The sequence below is a fragment of the Phyllobates terribilis genome, unplaced genomic scaffold (genome assembly GCF_046119375.1).
Source record: "Phyllobates terribilis strain yellow unplaced genomic scaffold, ASM4611937v1 Scaffold_5__5_contigs__length_657084704, whole genome shotgun sequence".
NCBI lineage: Eukaryota > Metazoa > Chordata > Amphibia > Anura > Dendrobatidae > Phyllobates > Phyllobates terribilis.
In genome coordinates this window covers 285,352,530-285,374,784 of record NW_027362765.1, presented here as the reverse complement: position 1 = coordinate 285,374,784, position 22,255 = coordinate 285,352,530, and the positions used below count along the sequence as shown (strand labels likewise).

Genomic DNA, 22,255 nt, shown 5'->3' with positions numbered 1-22,255 from the left:
AGGGTAGCGGGTTATATCCGAGTCATTCCAGTACTGCTTGAAGAGCACGTACGGGATGGTGGTGACCTGTGACCCGGTGTCCAGTAGGGCACTCATAGGAATGCCATCCAGTACCACAGGCAAGACTGGACGTCCTCCCACATATTTGTCGCGCCAGTTCGATGGGCCTGGTGATCTTTTTCCTGGGGGTTGGCCCTCTACCCCAGGTTGTGCCAGTTTAAAGGACAGTACCTTGCCATATGTCCGGGTTGATTGCAGCGGCGGCAGATGGGTTGTCCGTCCTCGTTGTATCGGTCGCTGGGTCTTCCTCTGGCCGGTGGGGTCCTCCTTGGTCGACGCCACGGGATGTCCTCCGGTCCGGATGCCAGCTGGATCTTCCCTGGAGTGGAAACCTGTAAAGACTACACAGTTCGGGTTAGCGCAGCAACGCTTTTAGCTAGCTCTTGGACCTGATGGTGCAGGTCTGGAGCCGGGTCATTGTTCAAAGCCTGCGCATCAGCCCCCACAGGCCCTGCCGACAAGGGCGCCGCCTCCTGGTGGTAAGTGATAGCTGGACGCCTGTGGGTCACAACGCCACCCGGTGCCAGTTCTCGGAGCACCCGGATGGCTCTGTCCTTGAACTGTGCAAAGTCCAGATGAGGATCCTGTAAGGCTATGGCCCGCAACTGGGTTCGGTGGACATTGCAATATAGTCCCTCTATAAATTGTTCGGTCAACAGCCTGTCCTCGTTTCCCACGCTGTCGGGGTCGGTCTGCTTAATGGCTCTCAGGGCCTCTTGTAGGTTTAGTGCATAGTCCCTTATACTCTCATGTGCTCGCTGCTTGCACCCATAGAATTTAAGCTTAATCTCGGCTGAGGTGCGGGTATCAAAGGTGTCCCTCAGCCGGGTTAGTATCCCCGCGACAGTCCTCCTCCCAGGTGGCCAGGACTTTACCTCCCTTTGGGCTGCCCCGGTTAGTTGGGCCACCAGGATGCTCACTTTTTGCTCTTCTGTGAGGGGGTACACCTGGAAGAGGCTATCCAGCTTTTCTCTAAAGTCATTCAGGGTATGTGACTCCCCTGAGTATTGGGGTAGCCAGGCTGCTCCCGGGATATAGGGCATGGTAAAAGGCATGACTGCAGCAGCGCTGGCGCTGGCGGGGGTTGAGGCAGTGAAGCTCTCCTCCGTATCCGACATCTTCCTCCCCCCTAGTGGACCGTGGCCTACCTTGCGATGATCCTCTTCCATAGGCCGCGGCTCCGCAGTGGATCGTCAGGGTCGAGGACCTTCCGTCGCGCTCCTATGACGTCGGCGTCTGCTGGGCTCCTTCCAGGACCTTACGCAACGTCCGGACGTGAGGCGAGGCTTCTTCTTCTTCCCGCGCGGAGTCTTCAAGATGGCGTCCAACGGCGGGAAAACTCCACGGAAGGCGGGAAGAAGGCTGAAAATGGCGCCGGATGGCGGGAATCTTCACCGATGGCGGGAAGAAGGCTGAAGATGGCGCCGGATGGCGGGAATCTTCGCCACAGGTAAGTTTAAAAGTCTCTTTTTTCAGGCACGCAGTACCCGGCGGTTGCGGGCACGTAATCCTGCCGACTACGCCAAAAGCTGACGCGCCCCCTGGGCCATGTTCAAGGGATACCCGGAGCCGGATCTGGATAGGGGTAGTAGTCCTTGTGGCGGTGACCCGGTCCGTGCCCAGGGTGTCAGACTAAGTGGCGGTATATTAGCAGTAGATGTAGGACGACTACGCCACCCGTTGAATGCAGCTATGGAGCTGCCGCTGCAGGGCAGACCGCTGAGGCCGGTGGAAGGATGGTGCAGCGTGGATGGTATAACCCCCAACGGGAGGGGTATGGCCTCAGGGCAGCCGACGTGGATGATGGGGAACCACTCAGAGACGATGCGGTGTAGTTCAGGGTCTTTACTGGTGACAAAGATAGACCCTCCCGGAGTACTGGCTAGCGGTCGGGGCCTGGTCAGTCCTTGTGCAGATGGGATCCCCCTTGGCCAGGCGGAGTTGTAGGCCTCCCCAACTAATTGTACTCTTCTGGCTTCCTTGCTAGAGGCGGGTAAAGGTAGCCCACGTCCCTGAGTGTACCGTGTGGTGCTCACCCGTATGGCCGGTGACTCGGGGCCTTCTAGTGGCTTCCGCTCCACGACGGCGGTGCTGGTCCCACGCGTGTGACCGTGCCTTCGGGTTTCTTGGCCAGAGGACCTGAAATCCCCTGCAGGGCGGTTTCTGCTGCTGGGTCTGGGTTAATCCCCACAGCCTCGGACTCCGGGTCCGGTGGTAACTCTTCAATCAGGGCGAGCTCTTCAGCTGCCAGCCCCTGATTCCTTTTAGCACTGCTCCCACTGAGCTCCTGATCTTTCTTTCCTAAGCTGCTCCTCTTCTTCTCTACTCTTCTTCTCTTCTCACTAACCCTGCCTCAGCCCCAGCTTTATATAGGGGAAGTTCTTCCCCTCCCAGGACTGGGCAGGAGGTGTGGCATGCATAGGATTCCTGACCAAGAGACCTCCCACCTGCTCTCAGACATAACATTGCTATTACTGTGGAGACCAGACCCCTGGGGTGCCACAGCTGCATGACTAGCTGTACCCTGACCTACTGTACCCTCACCTTTCCCTTGTAGATTTATTGTACGCCTTCGAGGGCAGGGTCCTCTCTCCTCTTGTACCAGTCGGTGACCCCTTTTCACATGTAAAGCGCTACGGAATAATTATGGCTGTCATGGTAATAATAATTATAGTACTTGTTCTCTGGGTCAATCGATGGAACTTTCCTGGTGTCTACCCCTAGGTTGATTTGTTTTTGGGCCCGATTGAAGGTGTTGTATGTGCGTTTGTTTTTGCCCCCCTTTGAATCCTATGGCGTTCGGTAATGTTCGGCGAATATTCACGAATAAATCGGCGAATATTGCAGATTCGGCGATCGTAATCCGAACTGAATATTGAAACATTTGCTTATCTCTAATAATGACCGTACTGTACCCCACCTCAACTCCCAAGGCAAAGTATGGTGACCCCAACACAATATGATCCCCCAACTGTGACCCCCACACAGCCCTCCATGCACTATAATGGGCCTACATACAGTATAATGGCCCCACTCTGTATAATGGACCCCACTAGTCCCCCAAACAGTATAATGACCCCCACACAGCCCTCCCCACAGTATGATGGACCTCAAGCAAACTTTGACACTGTATGATTGTTTGCATACAGTAAAATGTCCCCCCACATAGCAATCCAAATATTATAATGGTCCCACATAGCCTTCCATATATAGTATAATGCGCACCCCATAATCCTCCATATAATAACATAGTAACATAGCTTTTAAGACTGAAGGAAGACAAAGTCCATCTAGTTCAACCCATAGCCAAACATGTTGATCCAGAGGAAGGCAAAAAAAAACCCATGTGGCAACACTAAGCTCCACATTGGGGAAAAAAATTCCTTCCCGACTCCATACGACAATCAGACTAGTTCCCTGGATCAACGCCCTATCAAGGAATCTAGTATATATAACCTGTAATATTATACTTTTCAAGAAAGGCATCCATGGCCTTCTTAAATTTTAGTAGTGAATCACTCATTACAACATCATGCGGCAGAGAGTTCCATAGTCTCACTGCTCTTACAGTAAAGAATCCGCGTCTGTGATTATGATTAAACCTTCTTTCCTCCAGACGTAGAAGATGCCCCCTTGTCCCCGTCTCAGGCCTCAGAGTAAAAAGATCAGTAGAAAGGTCTTTGTACTGTCCCCTCATATACTTGTACATAGTAATAAGATCACCCCTAAGCCTTCGTTTTTCCAAACTAAATAACCCCAAGTGTAATAGCCTGTCTTGGTATTGCAGACCCCCCAGTCCTCTAATAACCTTGATCGCTCTTCTCTGCACCCACTCTAGTTCAGCTATGTCTTTCTTATACACCGGAGAGCAGAACTGTACACAGTATTCTAGTGACTTGTATAGAGGTAAAATTATGTTCTCCTCGCGAGCATCTATGCCTCTTTTAATGCATCCTATTATTTTATTTCCCTTTGCAGTAGCTGCCTGACACTGGCCACCAAATGTGAGTTTGTCATCCACCAATACACCCAGGTCTTTTTCAGTGACAGTTTTGCCCAGTTTTTTACAATTAAGTGACGTGCCCAGGGGGGATATGGGGGAAACTCGGAACCTGGGCCTTGACCTTCTGTGGGATGTCACGGCAGTCGGCTCCTGGGCCCGTACCCTGGGGTCACTCTTTAAAAGGGGATTTGTTAGCAGTTTTGTCTCGTGACGCCACCTGTGGCTCCTGGTAATGGTTAAGAATCCTCCTGGTATACCGGTTGTTCCTACTTGGCGTAGAGGACCCTGTAGGCGCGGACCCGGTGTCGGGCTTGTGTTCTGGGGTGAGCCTAAGATGCTCCTCTGCCCCCATAACTCCTCTCACTCTTCTCCTTACCTCCGGCCCCGCTCTAGGCCCCCAGGGCTTCAGCACGTGCTTTAGGCCCTGGCTGGCCCTCAGCATAGCAGCTCACATGCTGCTTCTTCACTGATCTCTGTGCCAGCACACATACACTGACTGCCTAACTCCATCCTCCAGTATATATATCCCTAACAGGCTCCCTCTGGTGGTATGAGGTGGAAGGGAGGAGGTGTCTGTTATATAATGAGGGCCTCTTGTGGAGAAGTCCGTCCATGCACCCTTTTGGGTCCTGTGGTAGCTGTAATAGCAGGGTGCCACATAAGCATATAATTATACATTTTATTTCCTCTGCCCAAGTGCATTACCTTACATTTATCCCCATTAAAGCTCATTTGCTATTTATCAGCCCAAGCTTCTAGTTTACATAGATCCTCCTGTAATATAAAATTGTCCTCCTCTGTATTGATTACCCTGCAGAATTTAGTGTCATCTGCAAATATTGAAATACTACTCTGTATGCCCCCTACAAGGTCATTAATAAATATATTAAAAAGAAGCGGGCCCAATACTGACCCCTGTAGTATCCCACTGTTATCTGTGACCCAGTCTGAGTGTGTTCCATTAATAACCACCCTTTGTTTCCTATCACTGAGCCAGTTCTTAACCCACATATATATATTTTCCCCTTTCCCCATTGTTCTCATTTTATGTATCAACCTTTTGTGTGGAACCGTATCAAAAGCTTTTGAAAAGTCCATATACACAACATCCACTGCATTTCCTTGGTCCAGTCCAGAACTTGCCTTCTCATAAAAACTGATCAGATTAGTTTGACAGGAACGGTCCCTCGTAAACCCATGTTGATATTGGGTCATGAGGTTATTCTTCTTCAGATACCCTAGTATAGCATCTCTTAGGAAACCCTCCAGGATTTTACCCACAGTAGAGGTTAAGCTTACTGGCCTATAATTTCCAAGTTCAGTTTTTGTCCCCTTTTTGAATATTGGCACCACATTTGCTATACGACAGTTCTGTGGTACAGACCCTATAATGTATAATGGATAGTATAATGCGTCCCCATAATCCTTCATATAGTATAAATCGCCCCCCATAATCCTCCATATAGTATGATGCATTCCCCATGGTCCTCCATAGAATATAATGCACCCTCAGGGTCCTCCATCAAATATAATGCACCCCCATGGTCCTCTATACACTATATTGCACCTCCTGTGGTCCTCCATGCAATATAATGCACCCCTATGGTCCTCCATACTATATAATGCACTCCCTCATTGTCCTCCATACAATATAATGCACCTCCAATGGTCCTCTATACAATATAATGCACTCCCCATTGTCCTCTATACAATATAATACACCTCCATGGTCTTCCATACAATATAATGTACCCCCATGGGCCTCCATACAATATAATGCACCCCCATGGCTCTCCATACAATGCAAAGCACCCTCCATGGTCCTCCATACAATATAATGCACTCCCCATAGTTCTTTGTACAATATAATGCACCCCTCATGATCCGCCATACAATATAATGCACCCCCCATGGTCCTCCATACAATATAATGCACCCCCCATGGTCCTCTATACAATATAATGCACCCCCTTGGTCCTCCATACAATATAATGAACTTTCCATTGTCCTCCTTACAATATATTGCATCCCCAAGGTCCTCCATAAAATATAATGCACCCCCATGGTCCTCCATACAATATGATGCATCACCCCATTCAGTACTGCTGCTCAACTCTGCTACATCCATATCTCCACTACTCCAGTTGTGCTGCTCAGTTTTGCTGTATCTAGATCTCTAACACTCCAGGATCTGCAGCTCAGCTCTGCCGCATCAAAGTCTCCACTACTTTAGCACTACTACTCAGCTTTGCTGCATCCATGTCTCCACTACTCTAGTACAACTGCTCAACATCCGCTGTGTGCACCCTAGTCTCCCATTGTGATTTCACTACACCAGCTCTGTTATATCTCCTGTTCCTGCTGTTTTACTGACGCACTACCCTTCTGCACCAGTGCCACCTGTCCATGCTCCATAAGACCTGCTGGATTGAACCTGAGGCTTCATGAATTCAGCTCATTAGGTGACACACAACAATTAGCCAGAGTTTGAGCAGCAACTTTTTTAAGGCCCTTGTTGTGATGAACTACATGCTATCAGTACCATAACCCCTAGTGATCAATTTCCTTTTGCGGGGAATTGCTTTAAAGGGAATCTGTGATCCAATATCTTATTCTAGAGAAATCCATGTTTTTCTTATATGTAAATGACGTCTTCCAGGCTATGGGGAGAATGCAGCCTGGATAAGCCACTGGAGGCAGAGCCGTGAAGGAGACTAGTTGGATAGATGGATGCTTGGTGACTTCTCCGTGCCTGAAGCCTTGAGTGACAGGTTCATCTCCATACATGCACATAGGGAGAGACCTGTCAATTCAGGGCAGTGGGCGGGCAGAAGCCTCCGACTAGTAACCCATGCGGCTCAGTTCCCTGCGGCTTTTAAAGTATATCTTTCTCTGAAACGTCGCAGTGTTTCGTTGTCTAACATACCTGGCTGAAATCATGCAGTCAGTGTCTGATACATGGTGCCCATGGATCGGGCAGCATGTGTCAACCATCCTGTTACCTTTAAGAAAGGGCTTTGTTCTAGTTAGACAAACTCCTAAATACACATGCAGACCCACACATGCACATTTGCGAAGAATTATTGATTTCCACTGCACTAAATGTAATATACCTTCAATAAGTGAAGTTATACATACTTATAGTGGAAAATGAAGTCCCACTATGGGTGGCTGTAGAGGGAAGCACCCTTACACATTCCCAATTTCAACCTTTTTTAAATATGTTTTGCAAGGGACAACTGATCTTTACTTTATAAAATTCAGTGTTCTACCTTGTGTGCATTTTTGTGATTCCCTGGCTTCTAAGTAAGCCTTGAATAGATTAAATGGTTTATTTAATTTCCAGAGGGGGTCATTTCAATTACAGAGTCCCTCAAGCATATGCGCCATTGACTTAATCACCTTTTTATTGTGTCATTGATACTTTGTTCCATTTTGTCTATCCTACTACGAGGGTGTGTTAGCCATTTTCTGTTTTTATTGATTTACTTATCTAAAAGCCTTCATCCTAGTTAATTATTACCTGTTACTTGTTAGGGCTTGTGTGCTGTATATTATAGTTATAGAGGTGACTACTTTATAAAATGCAGAAGCAATGTTTCAGCTTTTTCAAAAAAACATAAACTCATGTTTTCAGTAAACCTAAATTTATGAAAAAAAAACACCTATACAAGCTGGTGCTATGATCAAAATGACAACCAATGTAATGCAAGCGTGGCACCCCAGGGGTCTGGTTTCCACAGTAATGCAATGTTATGTCTGAGAGCAGGTGGGAGGTCTCTTGGTCAGGAATCCTATGCATGCCACACCTCCTGCCCAGTCCTGGGAGGGGAAGGACTTCCCCTATATAAAACTGGGGCTGAGGCAGGGTTAGAGAGTTCAGAGGGAGAGTTCAGCCAGGAGGGCTGACAGGGAGCTGTGGCTCCGGCTGGGCCCAGCTCCTGGGCCATGCCAGAAGTAGAGACAGAGAAGAGAAGCAGATATAGGAAAAGAACAACAGGAGCTCTGTGGGAGCAGTGTTACAAGGAGTCAGGGGCTGGCAGCTGCAGAGCTCGCCCTGACTGAGAAGCTATCACCGGACCCGGAGTCCGAGGCTGTGGGGACTAATCTTTACCCAGCAGCAGAAACCGCCCGGCAGGGGATTTCAGGTCCTCTGGCCAAGAAACCCGAAGGCACGGTCACACGCGTGGGACCAGCACCGCCGTCGTGGAGCGGACGCCACTAGAAGGCCCCGAGTCACCGGCCATACGGGTGAGCACCACACGGTACACTCAGGGACGTGGGCTACTTATACCCGCCTCTAGCAAGGTAGCCAGAAGAGTACAGTCAGTTTGGGAGGCCTACAACTCCGCCTGGCCAGGGGAGATCCCATCTGCTCAAGGACTGACCAGGCCCCGATCGCTAGCCAGTACTCCGGGAGGGTCTATCTTTATCACCAGTAAAGACCCTGAATTACACCGCATCGTCTCTGAGTGATTCCTGCTACCCCATCATCCACGTCGGCTGCCCTGAGGCCATACCCCTCCCGTTGGGGGTGATACTATCACGCTGCACAATCCTACCACCGGCCTCAGCGGTCTGCCCTGCAGCGGCAGCTCCTTCGCTGCATTCAACGGGTGGCGTAGTCGTCCAACATCTACCGCTAATACAGCGCCACTTAGTCTGACTCCCTGGGCACGGACCGGGTCACCGCCACGAGACTACAACCCTCAACAGATCCGGCTCCGGGTAAGCTCCCGCGTGCGCAACGCTGCGCGACACAGGCCCAGGGGCGCGTCAACTTTTGGCGTAGTCGGCAGGATCTCGTGCCCGCAACCACCGGGTACTGCGTGCCTGAAAAAGACTGTTCAAACTTACCAGTGGTGAAGATTCCCGCCATCCGGCGCCATCTTCTGTCTTCTTCCCACCATCCGCGAAGTTTTCCCGCCATCCGGCGCCATCTTCTGCCTTCTTCCCGCCATCCGTGGAGTTTTCCCGCCGTTGGACGCCATCTTGAAGACGCCGCGCGGGAAGAAGAGGGGCGTGGACTCCGAAAGCGCGCGAGAACTGAAGCCCCGCCTCACGTCCGGACGTTGCGTAAGGTCCTGGAAGGAGCCCAGCAGACGCCGACGTCACAGGAGTGCGACGAAAGGTCCTCAACCCTGACGATCCACTGCGGAGCCGCGGCCTACGGAAGAGGATCATCGCAAGGTAGGCCACGGTCCACTAGGGGGGAGAAGGATGTCGGATACGGAGGAGAGCTTCACCGCTTCAACCCCCGCCAGCGCCACCGCTGTTGCGGTCATGCCTTTCACCATGCCCTATATCCCGGGGGCAGCCTGGCTACCCCAGTACTCAGGGGAGTCACATACCCTGCATGACTTTAGAGAAAAGCTGGATAGCCTCTTCCAGGTGTACCCCCTCACAGAGGAGCAAAAAGTGAGCATCCTGGTGGCCCAACTAACCGGGGCAGCCCAAAGGGAGGTAAAGTCCTGGCCACCTGGGAGGAGGACTGTCGCAGAGATACTAACCCAGCTAACCGAGGAGGAGCTTCAGTACTACCAATACGAGGAAAGCCAAGAGGACCCGGACGGGTCTGAGGACTACCCTCAGGAGGGAGCACAAAGAGGACATAGCTACTGAAGGGAAGTAGCGTGAATAAAGAGCTGTACATAGTTACCCGTTAGGGTACAAGGACTGCTGCTAATTAAAATATGGTCCCCGTTGGGATTAGTGAATTGTTCCCCGTGTGTCCCTATCCCTTACCAGGCTGAGGACTGTGAGCAGCCATCCCCTATCCCTTACCAGGCTGAGGACTGTGAGCAGCCAATCCTTATCCCCACTGGCCGAGGACTGAGAGTGGCCATATCCTGTAAATAATTATGTGTTTCTAGTAATTTATAGGAGTCCTTGGTGGATTTACCGGGAATCCTTTGTACATTTAGTGGAGCGTAACCCAGGATGGACTAAAAGACTGTTAAGGACTCGGGGCAGGACAGACCCCTACCTGGTTACGTCTCCCTGTTTTGGTGAAATGGACACCTTTGTTTCCTTCAAAGACTGCACCCGGTTGCGGACATGCCGTGACCACCTTTATGTGTTTTTCTTATTGTATTATTATTGTTTATACCTTGTTATGTTTTTCTAAAAATATGTTTAGTCCCGGAGTACTAAATTTCACTAGGGGGGAATGTGGCACCCCAGGGGTCTGGTTTCCACAGTAATGCAATGTTATGTCTGAGAGCAGGTGGGAGGTCTCTTGGTCAGGAATCCTATGCATGCCACACCTCCTGCCCAGTCCTGGGAGGGGAAGGACTTCCCCTATATAAACCTGGGGCTGAGGCAGGGTTAGAGAGTTCAGAGGGAGAGTTCAGCCAGGAGGGCTGACAGGGAGCTGTGGCTCCGGCTGGGCCCAGCTCCTGGGCCATGCCAGAAGTAGAGACAGAGAAGAGAAGCAGATATAGGAAAAGAACAACAGGAGCTCTGTGGGAGCAGTGTTACAAGGAGTCAGGGGCTGGCAGCTGCAGAGCTCGCCCTGACTGAGAAGTTATCACCGGACCCGGAGTCCGAGGCTGTGGGGACTAATCTTTACCCAGCAGCAGAAACCGCCCGGCAGGGGATTTCAGGTCCTCTGGCCAAGAAACCCGAAGGCACGGTCACACGCGTGGGACCAGCACCGCCGTCGTGGAGCGGACGCCACTAGAAGGCCCCGAGTCACCGGCCATACGGGTGAGCACCACACGGTACACTCAGGGACGTGGGCTACTTATACCCGCCTCTAGCAAGGTAGCCAGAAGAGTACAGTCAGTTTGGGAGGCCTACAACTCCGCCTGGCCAGGGGAGATCCCATCTGCTCAAGGACTGACCAGGCCCCGATCGCTAGCCAGTACTCCGGGAGGGTCTATCTTTATCACCAGTAAAGACCCTGAATTACACCGCATCGTCTCTGAGTGATTCCTGCTACCCCATCATCCACGTCGGCTGCCCTGAGGCCATACCCCTCCCGTTGGGGGTGATACTATCACGCTGCACAATCCTACCACCGGCCTCAGCGGTCTGCCCTGCAGCGGCAGCTCCTTCGCTGCATTCAACGGGTGGCGTAGTCGTCCAACATCTACCGCTAATACAGCGCCACTTAGTCTGACTCCCTGGGCACGGACCGGGTCACCGCCACGAGACTACAACCCTCAACAGATCCGGCTCCGGGTAAGCTCCCGCGTGCACAACGCTGCGCGACACAGGCCCAGGGGTGCGTCACAAGCATAGACTGGGTGTGATATTCAGTGGTGCTTTTATATTGCGCTAGATAATGGAGGGGATCTGACTAAAGCAACTAGCCAGAAATTAAATCATAAACTGAAGATTTGTTTTTGTAGTTTATAGAAAATACAAGTCAGAGCAATTAGGCCACATGCACACGTTCAGTATTTAGCCAATATTTTACATTAGTATTTGTAAGCCAAAACCATCAGTGGGTGATAAATACAGAAGTGGTGACGTGTTTCTATTATACTTTTCCTCTGATTGTTCCACTCCTGATTTTCGCATACACATACTGATGTAAAATACTGACCAAATACTGAACTAAGCAGTAAATTATAAATATATTGCCAGTATTACCTTGAGTAATAGTGATGCCACACCAAAATATGTACAAACATATTCAAAATAGACACAATATAATTTTTCCTTACCTATAGAATTATCTAGACTTTAGAATCCTAACAAAAGATATGGAAAAAGTAATTCACAAGAACTCCATTTTACATATAGGCCTTAACACTTCAACTCTGTGATCCATGACTTTGCTGCAGAATTTAGGACAGCTAGGGTAGCGTGCGTGCCCATTATTGTACCTACTAAATAATTCCTTAATGAAGAGATTTCTATAAACTTATTTTTTTAAATACTGATAGATGTGCCACTTTGTAGGTGGATACAACAAAAATGTGTGATTTTTCCAATAATTGATATTCCTATGATGATAAAATCTTTAGTTCTGACAAATAGTATTCCAAGAAAGGGGCATTCTCAATACTTGTTAAAATGATTAAATTGCTTTAGTTAGCTAAAAGCATGAAAAAGGCTAGTTTGCAATTGACTTGCTTTTTCTATCTGCTGGCATTCTACTGCAATGAGAGCTTTTATCTTTCCTAATGTACAGCTGATTTCCATGGACCTCGACGAATAGTGCCTGCCCATACCCTGGCCAAGCAAGCAGAGTGAGGTCAGTAGTTACATTACAAAAGAAAGTTTAACTCCTAGTTAACCAGGTGCTTCTCTCTATCCCATTAATTTCTATACAGCAGTTAGCTGCTAATCTCCCTCCCCCTCACTCTCAACTCCTGACAAGCTGCTGTTACAAATCTTGCAAAATCACCAGCCCCCATCAACTGCAACTTTCAGCACAGGTCTCCTATTCATGGCTCTCGCTGTGTAGAGCTGTGTACTTGTTCAAATGCCCTGTTAGCTCTATATGTAAATATAATGATAGCTGCGCACATTCCAGAACAAACCAATAATAGCTGAATGAGTTACAGCAAATCTTGTGCTGAGCTTTATAATTCTACTAATACTACAGCTCTACTATTCACCATAACCGTCACTAAGGCAGATGAGCTGACCCCACCAGAAACCAGGACATAAACAGACTGTAAGGAGACTGCATCACTCTAAATTGCTCAAGAGTTGACTTGAGAATACCACTTAAAGCTGATTTGATCAGACTTGCTTTGGTTATAGATATTTAGTCGCTAGAATAGTTTGGTGGCAGCATAACTGCATCTGACTGATAATTATATAGGTAGCACAAAATGTAGTTATTTTTCTACCATCAGAACTCTTTTCTCCCAGGTAAAGTGATGTGACAGCAGCAAAATACTTCTAAAATCAATGCTGATGTAACTTTCTTTTCTTAATAAAAATTTTCAAGTAAATCTTTACTTGCACACGTTTAGTTGTGCAAACAATTGGCATAGTACCCACCCATTGTTTGCAAAGACGTATTGTACTGCATTAGGTAACAAATATAATGACTCATACAAATATATTTTCGTTACCATTTATGTGTACACCATTTATAGCAGCATAAGGAAATAAAATAATATTGTGTAAATAGAGGATAAGTGATGCAGGAAAGAAATGTACTGTAGTACATCTTAGTGCAATAGGGTGGACTGGTTTGTGATTGACAACCTCCATTTATTATAACTGTTTAGAGCACATGTTTGTGAATACTGGTCAGTCTTTGTGATATCATTATTAGCAAAATGTAACTGCCAATAAACCAGGACAATAACTCTTGAAAACATAGGTCAAATATAGTAAGAATTATTATGATACTAGATGGAGGCCCGATGCTATCGCATCGGGAGGGCAGTAATGTCACGCTGCGCTGCTGCGCTCTGCCTGCTCACGCCACGCTGCCGCGCTCTGCCGGACTCTGCCTGCTCATGCCACCCTCTGCCTGCTCATGCTGCTCTGCCTGTTCATGCCGTTCTGCTCTGCCTGCTCATGCAGCTCTGCTGTGCTCTGCCTGCTCACACCACGCTGCTGTGCTCTGCTTGCTCACGCCACGCTGCCGCACTCTGCCTGCTCACACTGCACTCTGCCTGCTCACGCTGTGCTCTGCCGCACTCTGCCTGCTCACGCCACGCTCTGCCTGCTCACGCCGCGCTCTGCTGCGCTGTGCCTGATGACGCCGTGCTCTGCTGTGCTCTGCCTGCTCACGCCGCACTCTGCCTGCTCACACCGCGTTCTGCCTGCTCATGCCACCCTCTGCCTGCTCATGCTGCTCTTCCTGTTCATGCCGTTCTGCTCTGCCTGCTCATGCAGCTCTGCCTGCTCACGCCACGCTGCTGTGCTCTGCTTGCTCACGCCACGCTGCCGCACTCTGCCTGCTCACACTGCACTCTGCCTGCTCATGCTGCGCTCTGCCTGCTCATGCCGCTCTGCTCTGCCTGCTCATGCCGCTCTGCTGTGCTCTCCCTGCTCATACCGCTCTACTCATACCACTGTGCTCTGCCTGCTCATGCTGCTCTGCTGTGCTCTCCCTGCTCATACCGCTCTGCTCATACCACTGTGCTCTGCCTGCTCATGCCGCTCTGCTCTGCCTGCTCATGCCGCTCTGCTGTGCTCTCCCGGATCATAACGCTCTGCTCATACCACTGTGCTCTGCCTGCTCATGCCGCTCTGCTCTCCCTGCTCATACCGCTCTGCCATGCTGCCCTGCCTGCTGACACCGCTCTGCCCTGCTCCTTTTCCCTGTTCTTCTCAGACCAATCATTCAGTATGATGAGGCTTTGTTGTATCAGGAGCTAGTGCGGTAGTAAGCTCTGAATTGTACAGGTGCAGAGCTGAGCTTGTCATTTGGTTCTGTGACGTCACTACATAAGACTACAGGGAATCCTACTGTCTCACAGATCTTATAGTACAAAGGTTGTCTGCTGCAATTCTGCCTGAGGAATCCCTGACATTAGATACGGCGGTCAGTGAATCATTCGGTTGATCCCGGCGGCGGCGTGTACGGCATGTTCCCGACGGTGTTCCGCTGGTGGTACCGCGCAAGAGGCTGGTACCACCAGCGGTTTCCATATTGAGACATCCATCACTTGGGTGTCCCAATATGGCGGTTGGCGAACTTCCGCCGCTTGGAATTCTGGGATCCGGACACATCTGGACGGAGCTGGATGTGAAGACATTATAAGGTAAGTATATATTACGATTATAGTTGGAATGATGCTTTAAAAGCCTTGTACACTGATGTACAAGAAAATAAGCAAATCCTAGCAGCTATGTGTTCAAGTAAATTACATGCAAATTGGACACATGAGTATTCTAGGCATGAACGCTGCAAAGAGCCATAGATACTACTCTAAATGAAAAGCAACGTGAAAATCATTCTGCCTTTTGCTAAGCATTTTCTGCATAGCACCATTACAGTAGTACATAGCAGTCAGCTTGTTCCTCCAATTATTAGTACGGCAATAGGCTTTGACAGGGGTGTACATAGAGAAGAATAAATCCTATAGCAAGAGCAAAATGTGGCTACCAATACAAGATGACAACATGAAATGAGAGTGAAAAGATGTTCGTATACTGCTTATCCTTTATGGCCTTCTGCCCTTTACTTTTTGGCTAACATCCCATTAAAAGAAGGAGGCGAAGCTACCCATGGGAAGGGTAGGCAACCTAATTTGCTTGCTCTGCCACGAGTGTTCCTCTATAGCGGTTAAAGGGAATATGAGTCAACAGTGTGATGCAGCAGCAAAAAAGGCAAATACAATTCTGGGATGTATTAACAGAAGCATACAGTCTAGATCACGTGAAGTCATTATCGGTCTTTACTCCTCTTTGGTCAGACCTCATCTGGAATACTGTGTACAGTTTTGGGCACCACATTTTAAAAAAGACATAGACAAACTGGAGCAAGTTCAGAGAAGAGCGACCAGAATGGTGACTGGTCTGCAAACCATGTCCTATGAGGAACGGTTGCAGGATTTGGGAATGTTTAGCTTGCAAAAAAGAAGACTGAGAGGAGACTTAATAGCTGTCTACAAATATGTCAAGGGCTGTCACATTGTAGAAGGATCATCTTTATTCTCATTTGCACAAGGAAAGACTAGAAGCAATGGGATGAAACTAAATGGGAGGAGACACAGATTAGATATTAGAAAAAACTTTTTGACAGTTAGGGTGATTAATGAGTGGAACAGGCTGCCACGAGAGGTGGTGAGTTCCCCTTCAATGGACGTCTTCAAACAGAGGCTGGACAGACATCTGTCTGAGATGATTTAGTGAATCCTGCTTTGAGCAGGGGGTTGGACCAGATGACCCAGGAGGTCCCTTCCAACTCTACCATTCTATGATTCTATGATTCTATGATTCTAATATGTCACCAGGTATTTGCTACCCTATCTGAGCTCTGCATGATGTAGAGGTAGAGAGCCTGATTCCAGCGATGTATCACTTACTGGGCTGCTTGCTGCAATTTTGATTAAATTAAAAGTTTTCTTTACTGCAGATCTATCAGTTCTCTTAATATTGAGCTCTGTATTACCTCACCCACAGCCCTGATTGGCAGCTTTCTGTGTACACTGTGCATAGGCAGAAAGCTGCTAATCATTGATGGGGACAGGATTATACAGAGCTCATGAATATGGAGGACTACATGGCAGCAGGTTTACTAGTCCTCTAATGATAATCTCCTGCAGATAAAAGAGTGATTTTAGCAAAACTACAGCAATCAGCCCAGTAAGTGACACATGGCTGGAATCCAGTTCTCTGTCTCTATATTATGCTGCTGTCAGATTAGGTGGCAAAAACCTGGTGACAGACTCCTTTAATAAAACAACTGGCAAAAATTGCAGTTATTTTAAGGTATTGTACTCATCCCTATACTTAAAAAATCATTAGCTATAATAATTTACCAAGAAAATTTAGCTGCCTCCTGATGGTCTTTTAGTTTGGCATATATTTAATATTAGTTTTATAAAATTGTATTTAAATATATAGATCATAATTAATGTATTTGGGTCTTTATTTTTAATGTCGAAGATATTTTAATTCTGAAAAAACTTTCCCTGAGGTTTGCCATATTGGTGACATCTCTTTCCCCAAAACACCAGTGAACAGCAATACATTTTGTCTGTATAGCTCACTATGGCTTGGTGTCTGAACAGCCAGACGTGGGTCTTGCTCTGTCCCCATCTATATTGAGGTCTGCTAACATATAGCGTGGTGAAGTACAAGAGTTAGGGTCCATTCTGATTGGGTACACCTTGTCACGGTGGGATGGCTTTTACGCTTAGTGTTAACTAAGTACCCAATGTTATTTGCATGTACTATTACTATTTATTTACTACAAGGTATTTGCTCGTTTTGTTTCTATCCTAGAACATGCATACCTAGTCTATGTGTATAGTGCTGTTATACTGCCAGTCGTATAATGGGGCTCTCAATAAGACACCTTTTAAACGTGCAGATACATTTGCAAAGATGAGCATGGATTGAAGTGCATCCAAAATATGCATTTATATGTAACAATCATCTATTTGTGTTGGCTACTATGAAAAACAGTAACATATTTTGTATATGGATCATCACATTTAAAAATAAAAAATATCACCAAGTTTTTCAAAAACTACAGTACACATGTAATAAAGATTTAATTTAAATAATGTTCCTTTCTGACAATACATTCTCTGTAAAGGAAGAACAGAGAACTGTAGACAGATATTGTACAGCAGAACTGTGGGTAAGCAAATATTTAAAGTCTCCATAATGTAATATAAAGATGTGTATGATTGTGTGCCCACTATGCGTTTTTTAAGCGTTTCCATAGCGGCAATTCCGCAGCAGAAACACTTAAAAAACGCTTGGTAGAAGGCCTGCCATGTTCCCCAATGATAATCCGCATGTGCTGTGTACATGCTGTGGAAATTTCCGCTGAGGATTATGATTGCGGTAAAATCTGCAGCACTGCCAATTATTTTGCTCCAGAGACTCTCCTCCAGACCCGGGTACCATAGTACCTGTAAAAAAAAAGAATTTAAAATAAAAAAACACCTTATACTCAACTTCTGATGGCCCGCGGTCTTCTATCCGGTAAGTCTTGGCTCCCCGGTGGATCGCGATGGAGTAAAAGGACCTTTCATGACGTCATTCAGTCATGTGACAGGTCACACGACCGCTGGCGTCGGCGGTCGTATGACTTGTCACATGACTAAATGACATCATGGAAGGTCCTTTTACACCACTGCGAGACACCGGGAAGACCGGTGAAGGAGACCGGGGGCCATCAGAAGGTGAGTATAATGTTTGTTTTTTTTTGCCATGTTTATTCTTTTTTTTAACTAACTTGGTCACACTATATAAAATCCATGCCGGTTGCATGGATTTATATAGTGTGACCAAGTGGTCAAGCACTTTCCAAGTGATGCTAAAATCGCTTGGAAAAGCGCTTGACAACCCGCATGTGGAAATGCATGTGAAGAACGATTCACATCCGCATGTCCCTGGCAGGAAAACGCATGTACAATCCGCATGTACAATCCACATGTACAATCCACATGTACAATCCGCATGTACAATCCGCATGTACAATCCACATGTACAATCCGCATGTACAATCCGCATGTACAATCCACATGTACAATCCGCATGTACAATCCGCATGTACAATCCACATGCTTTTTTTCTGCCAGGGAGATTAGGAAACGCTCAGGAAAAATCCAGAGTGGGCACATAGCCTAAGACCCCAGGTTATAGGGTGAGGCTACATCATTTCATCTTCTATGAGCTGCATTATAGTCATGACTCCTGTTTTCTTCAGAAAATTAACTGTTTGGATCCAATAAATGAGATCCCCAATTAATAATAATTGAAATGACCGAATTATTGTGAAATAGTCTACTATTTATTACTGCATGATAACGCGCATCAGAGAGTGAAGGTTAATGAATTCTTACCTCCGCAGGTTACATAACTACAATACATATATAGCGGCGATGATCTTATGTAAATCTGTAGGGCTGGGACGTAGCTGCAGGGAATACAGAGGTTGCAGTCATTTCTGAGCCTGGTGCTTGGTGGCCCCCAGGGGACACTTTGAGACACAAGCTCATAATCAGATCTGATTAAGGGCCACGTCTTATGTGTATTGTGATTATTCTGTAAGATATCTTCAGTTTTCGCCTATCTATGGATAACACACTGCCAGATTTTAAAATTAGTTTTATCAAATCACATCCGATCTTAAGCAAATGTTTAAGCACCCCTTGTCAAATTCCGCTACAGAGTTTTTCACAATTTTTTGTTTTCATCCATAATAAATTGTTGCACTTAGTAGGAGTACTGCTCCTTCTGCCGTACATAAGCCATCCTCAGGTCAACAACGCATGAGTGCAGAAGCCCCAAGGGGTGTTGCTATGGCAGATTGTCTTTTCCCATGAGAATATGATAAAATCTGCTGTTACTTACCAATGAGATGCCCCACATAGGTACTAAAGGGATCTTTAGAAGTTTTCCCAAAAGCCATGATTCTGCGGTGTCTTGACTCTTCCAATCATGAAAAATTCACCAGAGAATCTTGACAGTAAAATTCTTAAATCCAAAGATTTGTTGTTTGCAGTTTTCAAGTTCATTAAGCGTGAAGGGAGCTGCTGTCAGCAGAAAGTTACAGTACCTGGCTCAGGAGAAAGGCTGGGGGAGGACTTGGGCGTAGCAGAAACCCAGGAAGCAGCGACAGGTAACTCAGGGCACTGACTATCACGTGGGAATGACTGTTCTCTTCCCTGATAATTACGACACTGCGGTGAAGTTCTGAGCTCCTCTGAGAGATGCAATGGAGATGTACATTCTGTATATATTCATACAGTCAAATAATCCAGGGCAGGTGTGGGCAATTCATTTTCCAAAGGGGCTACATGAGAAACTGTTATTGTTGTGGGGGGCCGAACCAACAGGCCAAAATTAATACTACTTATTATTGTTTTATATAAATTTTTATCACTTAATATTGAGCAGACTTAAGTCTGTTGACTCGCTGCTACTGCTAGCAGAGGTTACGATCAGGCTTCTTATAAAATGTTTTGTTACCTGTAGAAACGAATTAAAACCACATAATTTACTTATTTTTATAAAGTTTATGTAACTCAGTAAATCATACTGCCCCTGTTATTCAGCCCTTTTATTTTGATCAACAGCTCCCATCACAGTATGATGCCCCATACACAGTATGATGACTCCACATAGTATGATGTCCACACTCAGCATGTCAAACGGTATGATGTCCCCTCAACTAGTATGATGTCCCCACTCAGTCCCCTTATACAATATTATCTCTCCATGCAGCTCCTCATTTAGAATTACAGCCATCTTACACAGTCTTATGTCCCCATATAGCCGCCCACTCGGAATGATGTCTCCACACAACCGCCTTACACAGTATTATGTCCCCCACCCTCGCTTGCACAATGTTGTAAAAAAAAATTAATAAAGAAAACTTCTCATCTAACCCCATTAATGACATTAACGTGCCTGCAGGTGCCATTATTGGTGTTGTCATCGTGCCTGCTGCTCTCTCAGGCGCATGGATCAATGATGGAACATGTAGCTGATGGCTCCTTGTTCCATTATTGTATTCACTGGTATTTGCATCTCTAGTGAGACGATGGGTGGAGGGCGAGCTCGTGGTGCGGGACGACACTGTGCAAAAATCTTTGGTTGTTCTGGTCCACGGGCTGCACCAGAACAACCGTAGGCACAGGCCGCACTTTGCGCAGATCAGTTAAGAGTATTCCATAATCCATCATTTATCTGCAGCAGTCAACAGTAACATGAGGTTATGTTCACATGGAGTTTTTTGAGAAGTCCAAAACCCACATCATGAGCAAAGGTTTCACGAGAATCTTTCAGAGTAAACAGGTGAAACACTAAAATGATCTTTTGTGCACCACAAAAGATCATTGTTATCGGCGGTGCATCGTCCTCGCGTATATAGCAATCTATTACAGATCGTTCAATGACAATTACATGACCGCCGATTGTCTACCAATTGTAAACAGATCTTTAGAACAGAGGGGTGAGGCAGAGTGCAGCCGGCAAATTCACCATAATCACACCACAAAATTGGCATGAATTATGACAGAAATGTACTCAATGGTCGCTGAGAGTTGTGCCAAATTCATTAAGAGGAGCATCTTACTCCACTGCATTATCAAAACTGGTATCCAAAACAAGTGTTTTTCTTGTTTGACCAGATAGGATGTCCTTTCCAGCATGACTCAATAAGGATAACTCATTTATGTTTTTTTAGCCATTTTTTTCTGGTTTGTTAAAAAAAGCTGGGATTTTTTCCTATAGGAAGGCCTACGAGAAATTCCTAAAAATACACCATATTTAAAGCAGGCTGCACTTAATTCCCCTTTAAAAAAAACTGCACTAAAAACATGAAAAACACCACAAAAAAAATCACATTGTAAGGCACAGAATATTTAGCAGATGTTTACATGACATTTTTTTCAGGTGTGTTGGAGTACTACTCTAAAAACCGCCTGAAAATGTGCTCAGAAAATGCAGAAATAATCTTCCTATTTATTTCTATCTCAAAACGACTTTCTGTGCTTTTAAGTGTCTTTTAATTGCTTCAGATTTCCAAAAATGCCAAAAGGTTAAAAGAAGTGAGCAACCATTCACAGGGGTTTTTCCGGTTTGGAGAGACTCAGTACTTTACAATACAAGTCAAAGAGAAGATGAACAAGCGTCTTTTTTGAGCGTTCTCTCAACGTTTTCGCTTAAAAAAACAAACAAAAAAAACATTAGTATATCCTTCATTGTTTAAAGAAGTTGTCATCTACTTTTACATTGATGTTCTATCCTTAGGATAGGCCATCAATGTCTGATCAGCCAGGGTCTGACACCAGGCACCCCCGCCGATCAGCTGTTATCAGTGCCAGCGGTGGCTGCCGCCAGTCGGAACTACTTACTTGCTGTGCTTGGCCATCTACTTTTAGTGGCTGCTAATAATGACCTACAATTAGATTGCACAACGGCAGATAGTAGCAAAATTAGAACAACTTTATTTGATAAAATTTAGACATATAAGATCAGCAAAACAGAATCCAACAGGTGGTATACAGAAGATGGGATACTAGAATAGTAATAGAGATTTATCATGGGTATATATAAATATTCATACATGATTGATCATATTACATAGTGTAAAAAATGAAGTACCAATGAATATAAATTTGAACAATCACAAGGTGGGTAAGAAATAAGACACATAGTGTGTGTTCATCCGTATTGGAAAAGGTAGTGTCAAAAGCTCAAAGGCAATAAATCACAAAAATGCAATTGATGTAAGAGAAGCACCACTAAATATGTTGTCCAAAAATAGGAATAATATAGCACGGACAAAGGTTATTTCATATGATACTGAAGAATTATAGTATAGTGACCGTGCATGAAAGGTGCAAAAATGCAAGGGTTGTTAAGCAGAAGATGAGAAGTTCATGGGATTAAATAGCCACTATCAGCTAATATATTAGGATGAACATGCTTACCACTGGAGTACTAGTACCACGCACCACGCTTCCCGACGCGCGTTTCGCCACTGCGGGCTTTAACAAGGGATTTTAGTGGCTGCTGCGGGGTACTGCACATCCGCCTCTTATTGATTAGAATAGGAGGCAGATGTGCAGTACTAAGCAC

General features: G+C 46.4%; 1 protein-coding gene and 1 long non-coding RNA gene across 2 annotated transcripts in view; one reads left to right on the top strand and one right to left on the bottom strand.

The window, feature by feature from the left end:
- Positions 1 to 19,277, bottom strand: part of TOM1L1 (target of myb1 like 1 membrane trafficking protein) — a 209,624-nt gene extending 190,347 nt beyond the window's left edge. Inside the window, exon 1 of the mRNA XM_073684180.1 lies at positions 19,022 to 19,277. Coding sequence (XP_073540281.1) covers positions 19,022 to 19,079 — 58 coding nt within the window. The 5' untranslated portion in view covers positions 19,080 to 19,277. The remainder of the gene's footprint in view (positions 1 to 19,021) is intronic.
- The window catches only part of LOC141272954 (uncharacterized), a 352,572-nt gene continuing 340,972 nt past the window's right edge, over positions 10,656 to 22,255 (top strand). Inside the window, exon 1 of the long non-coding RNA XR_012322044.1 lies at positions 10,656 to 11,248. This is a non-coding gene — a long non-coding RNA (uncharacterized lncRNA). The remainder of the gene's footprint in view (positions 11,249 to 22,255) is intronic.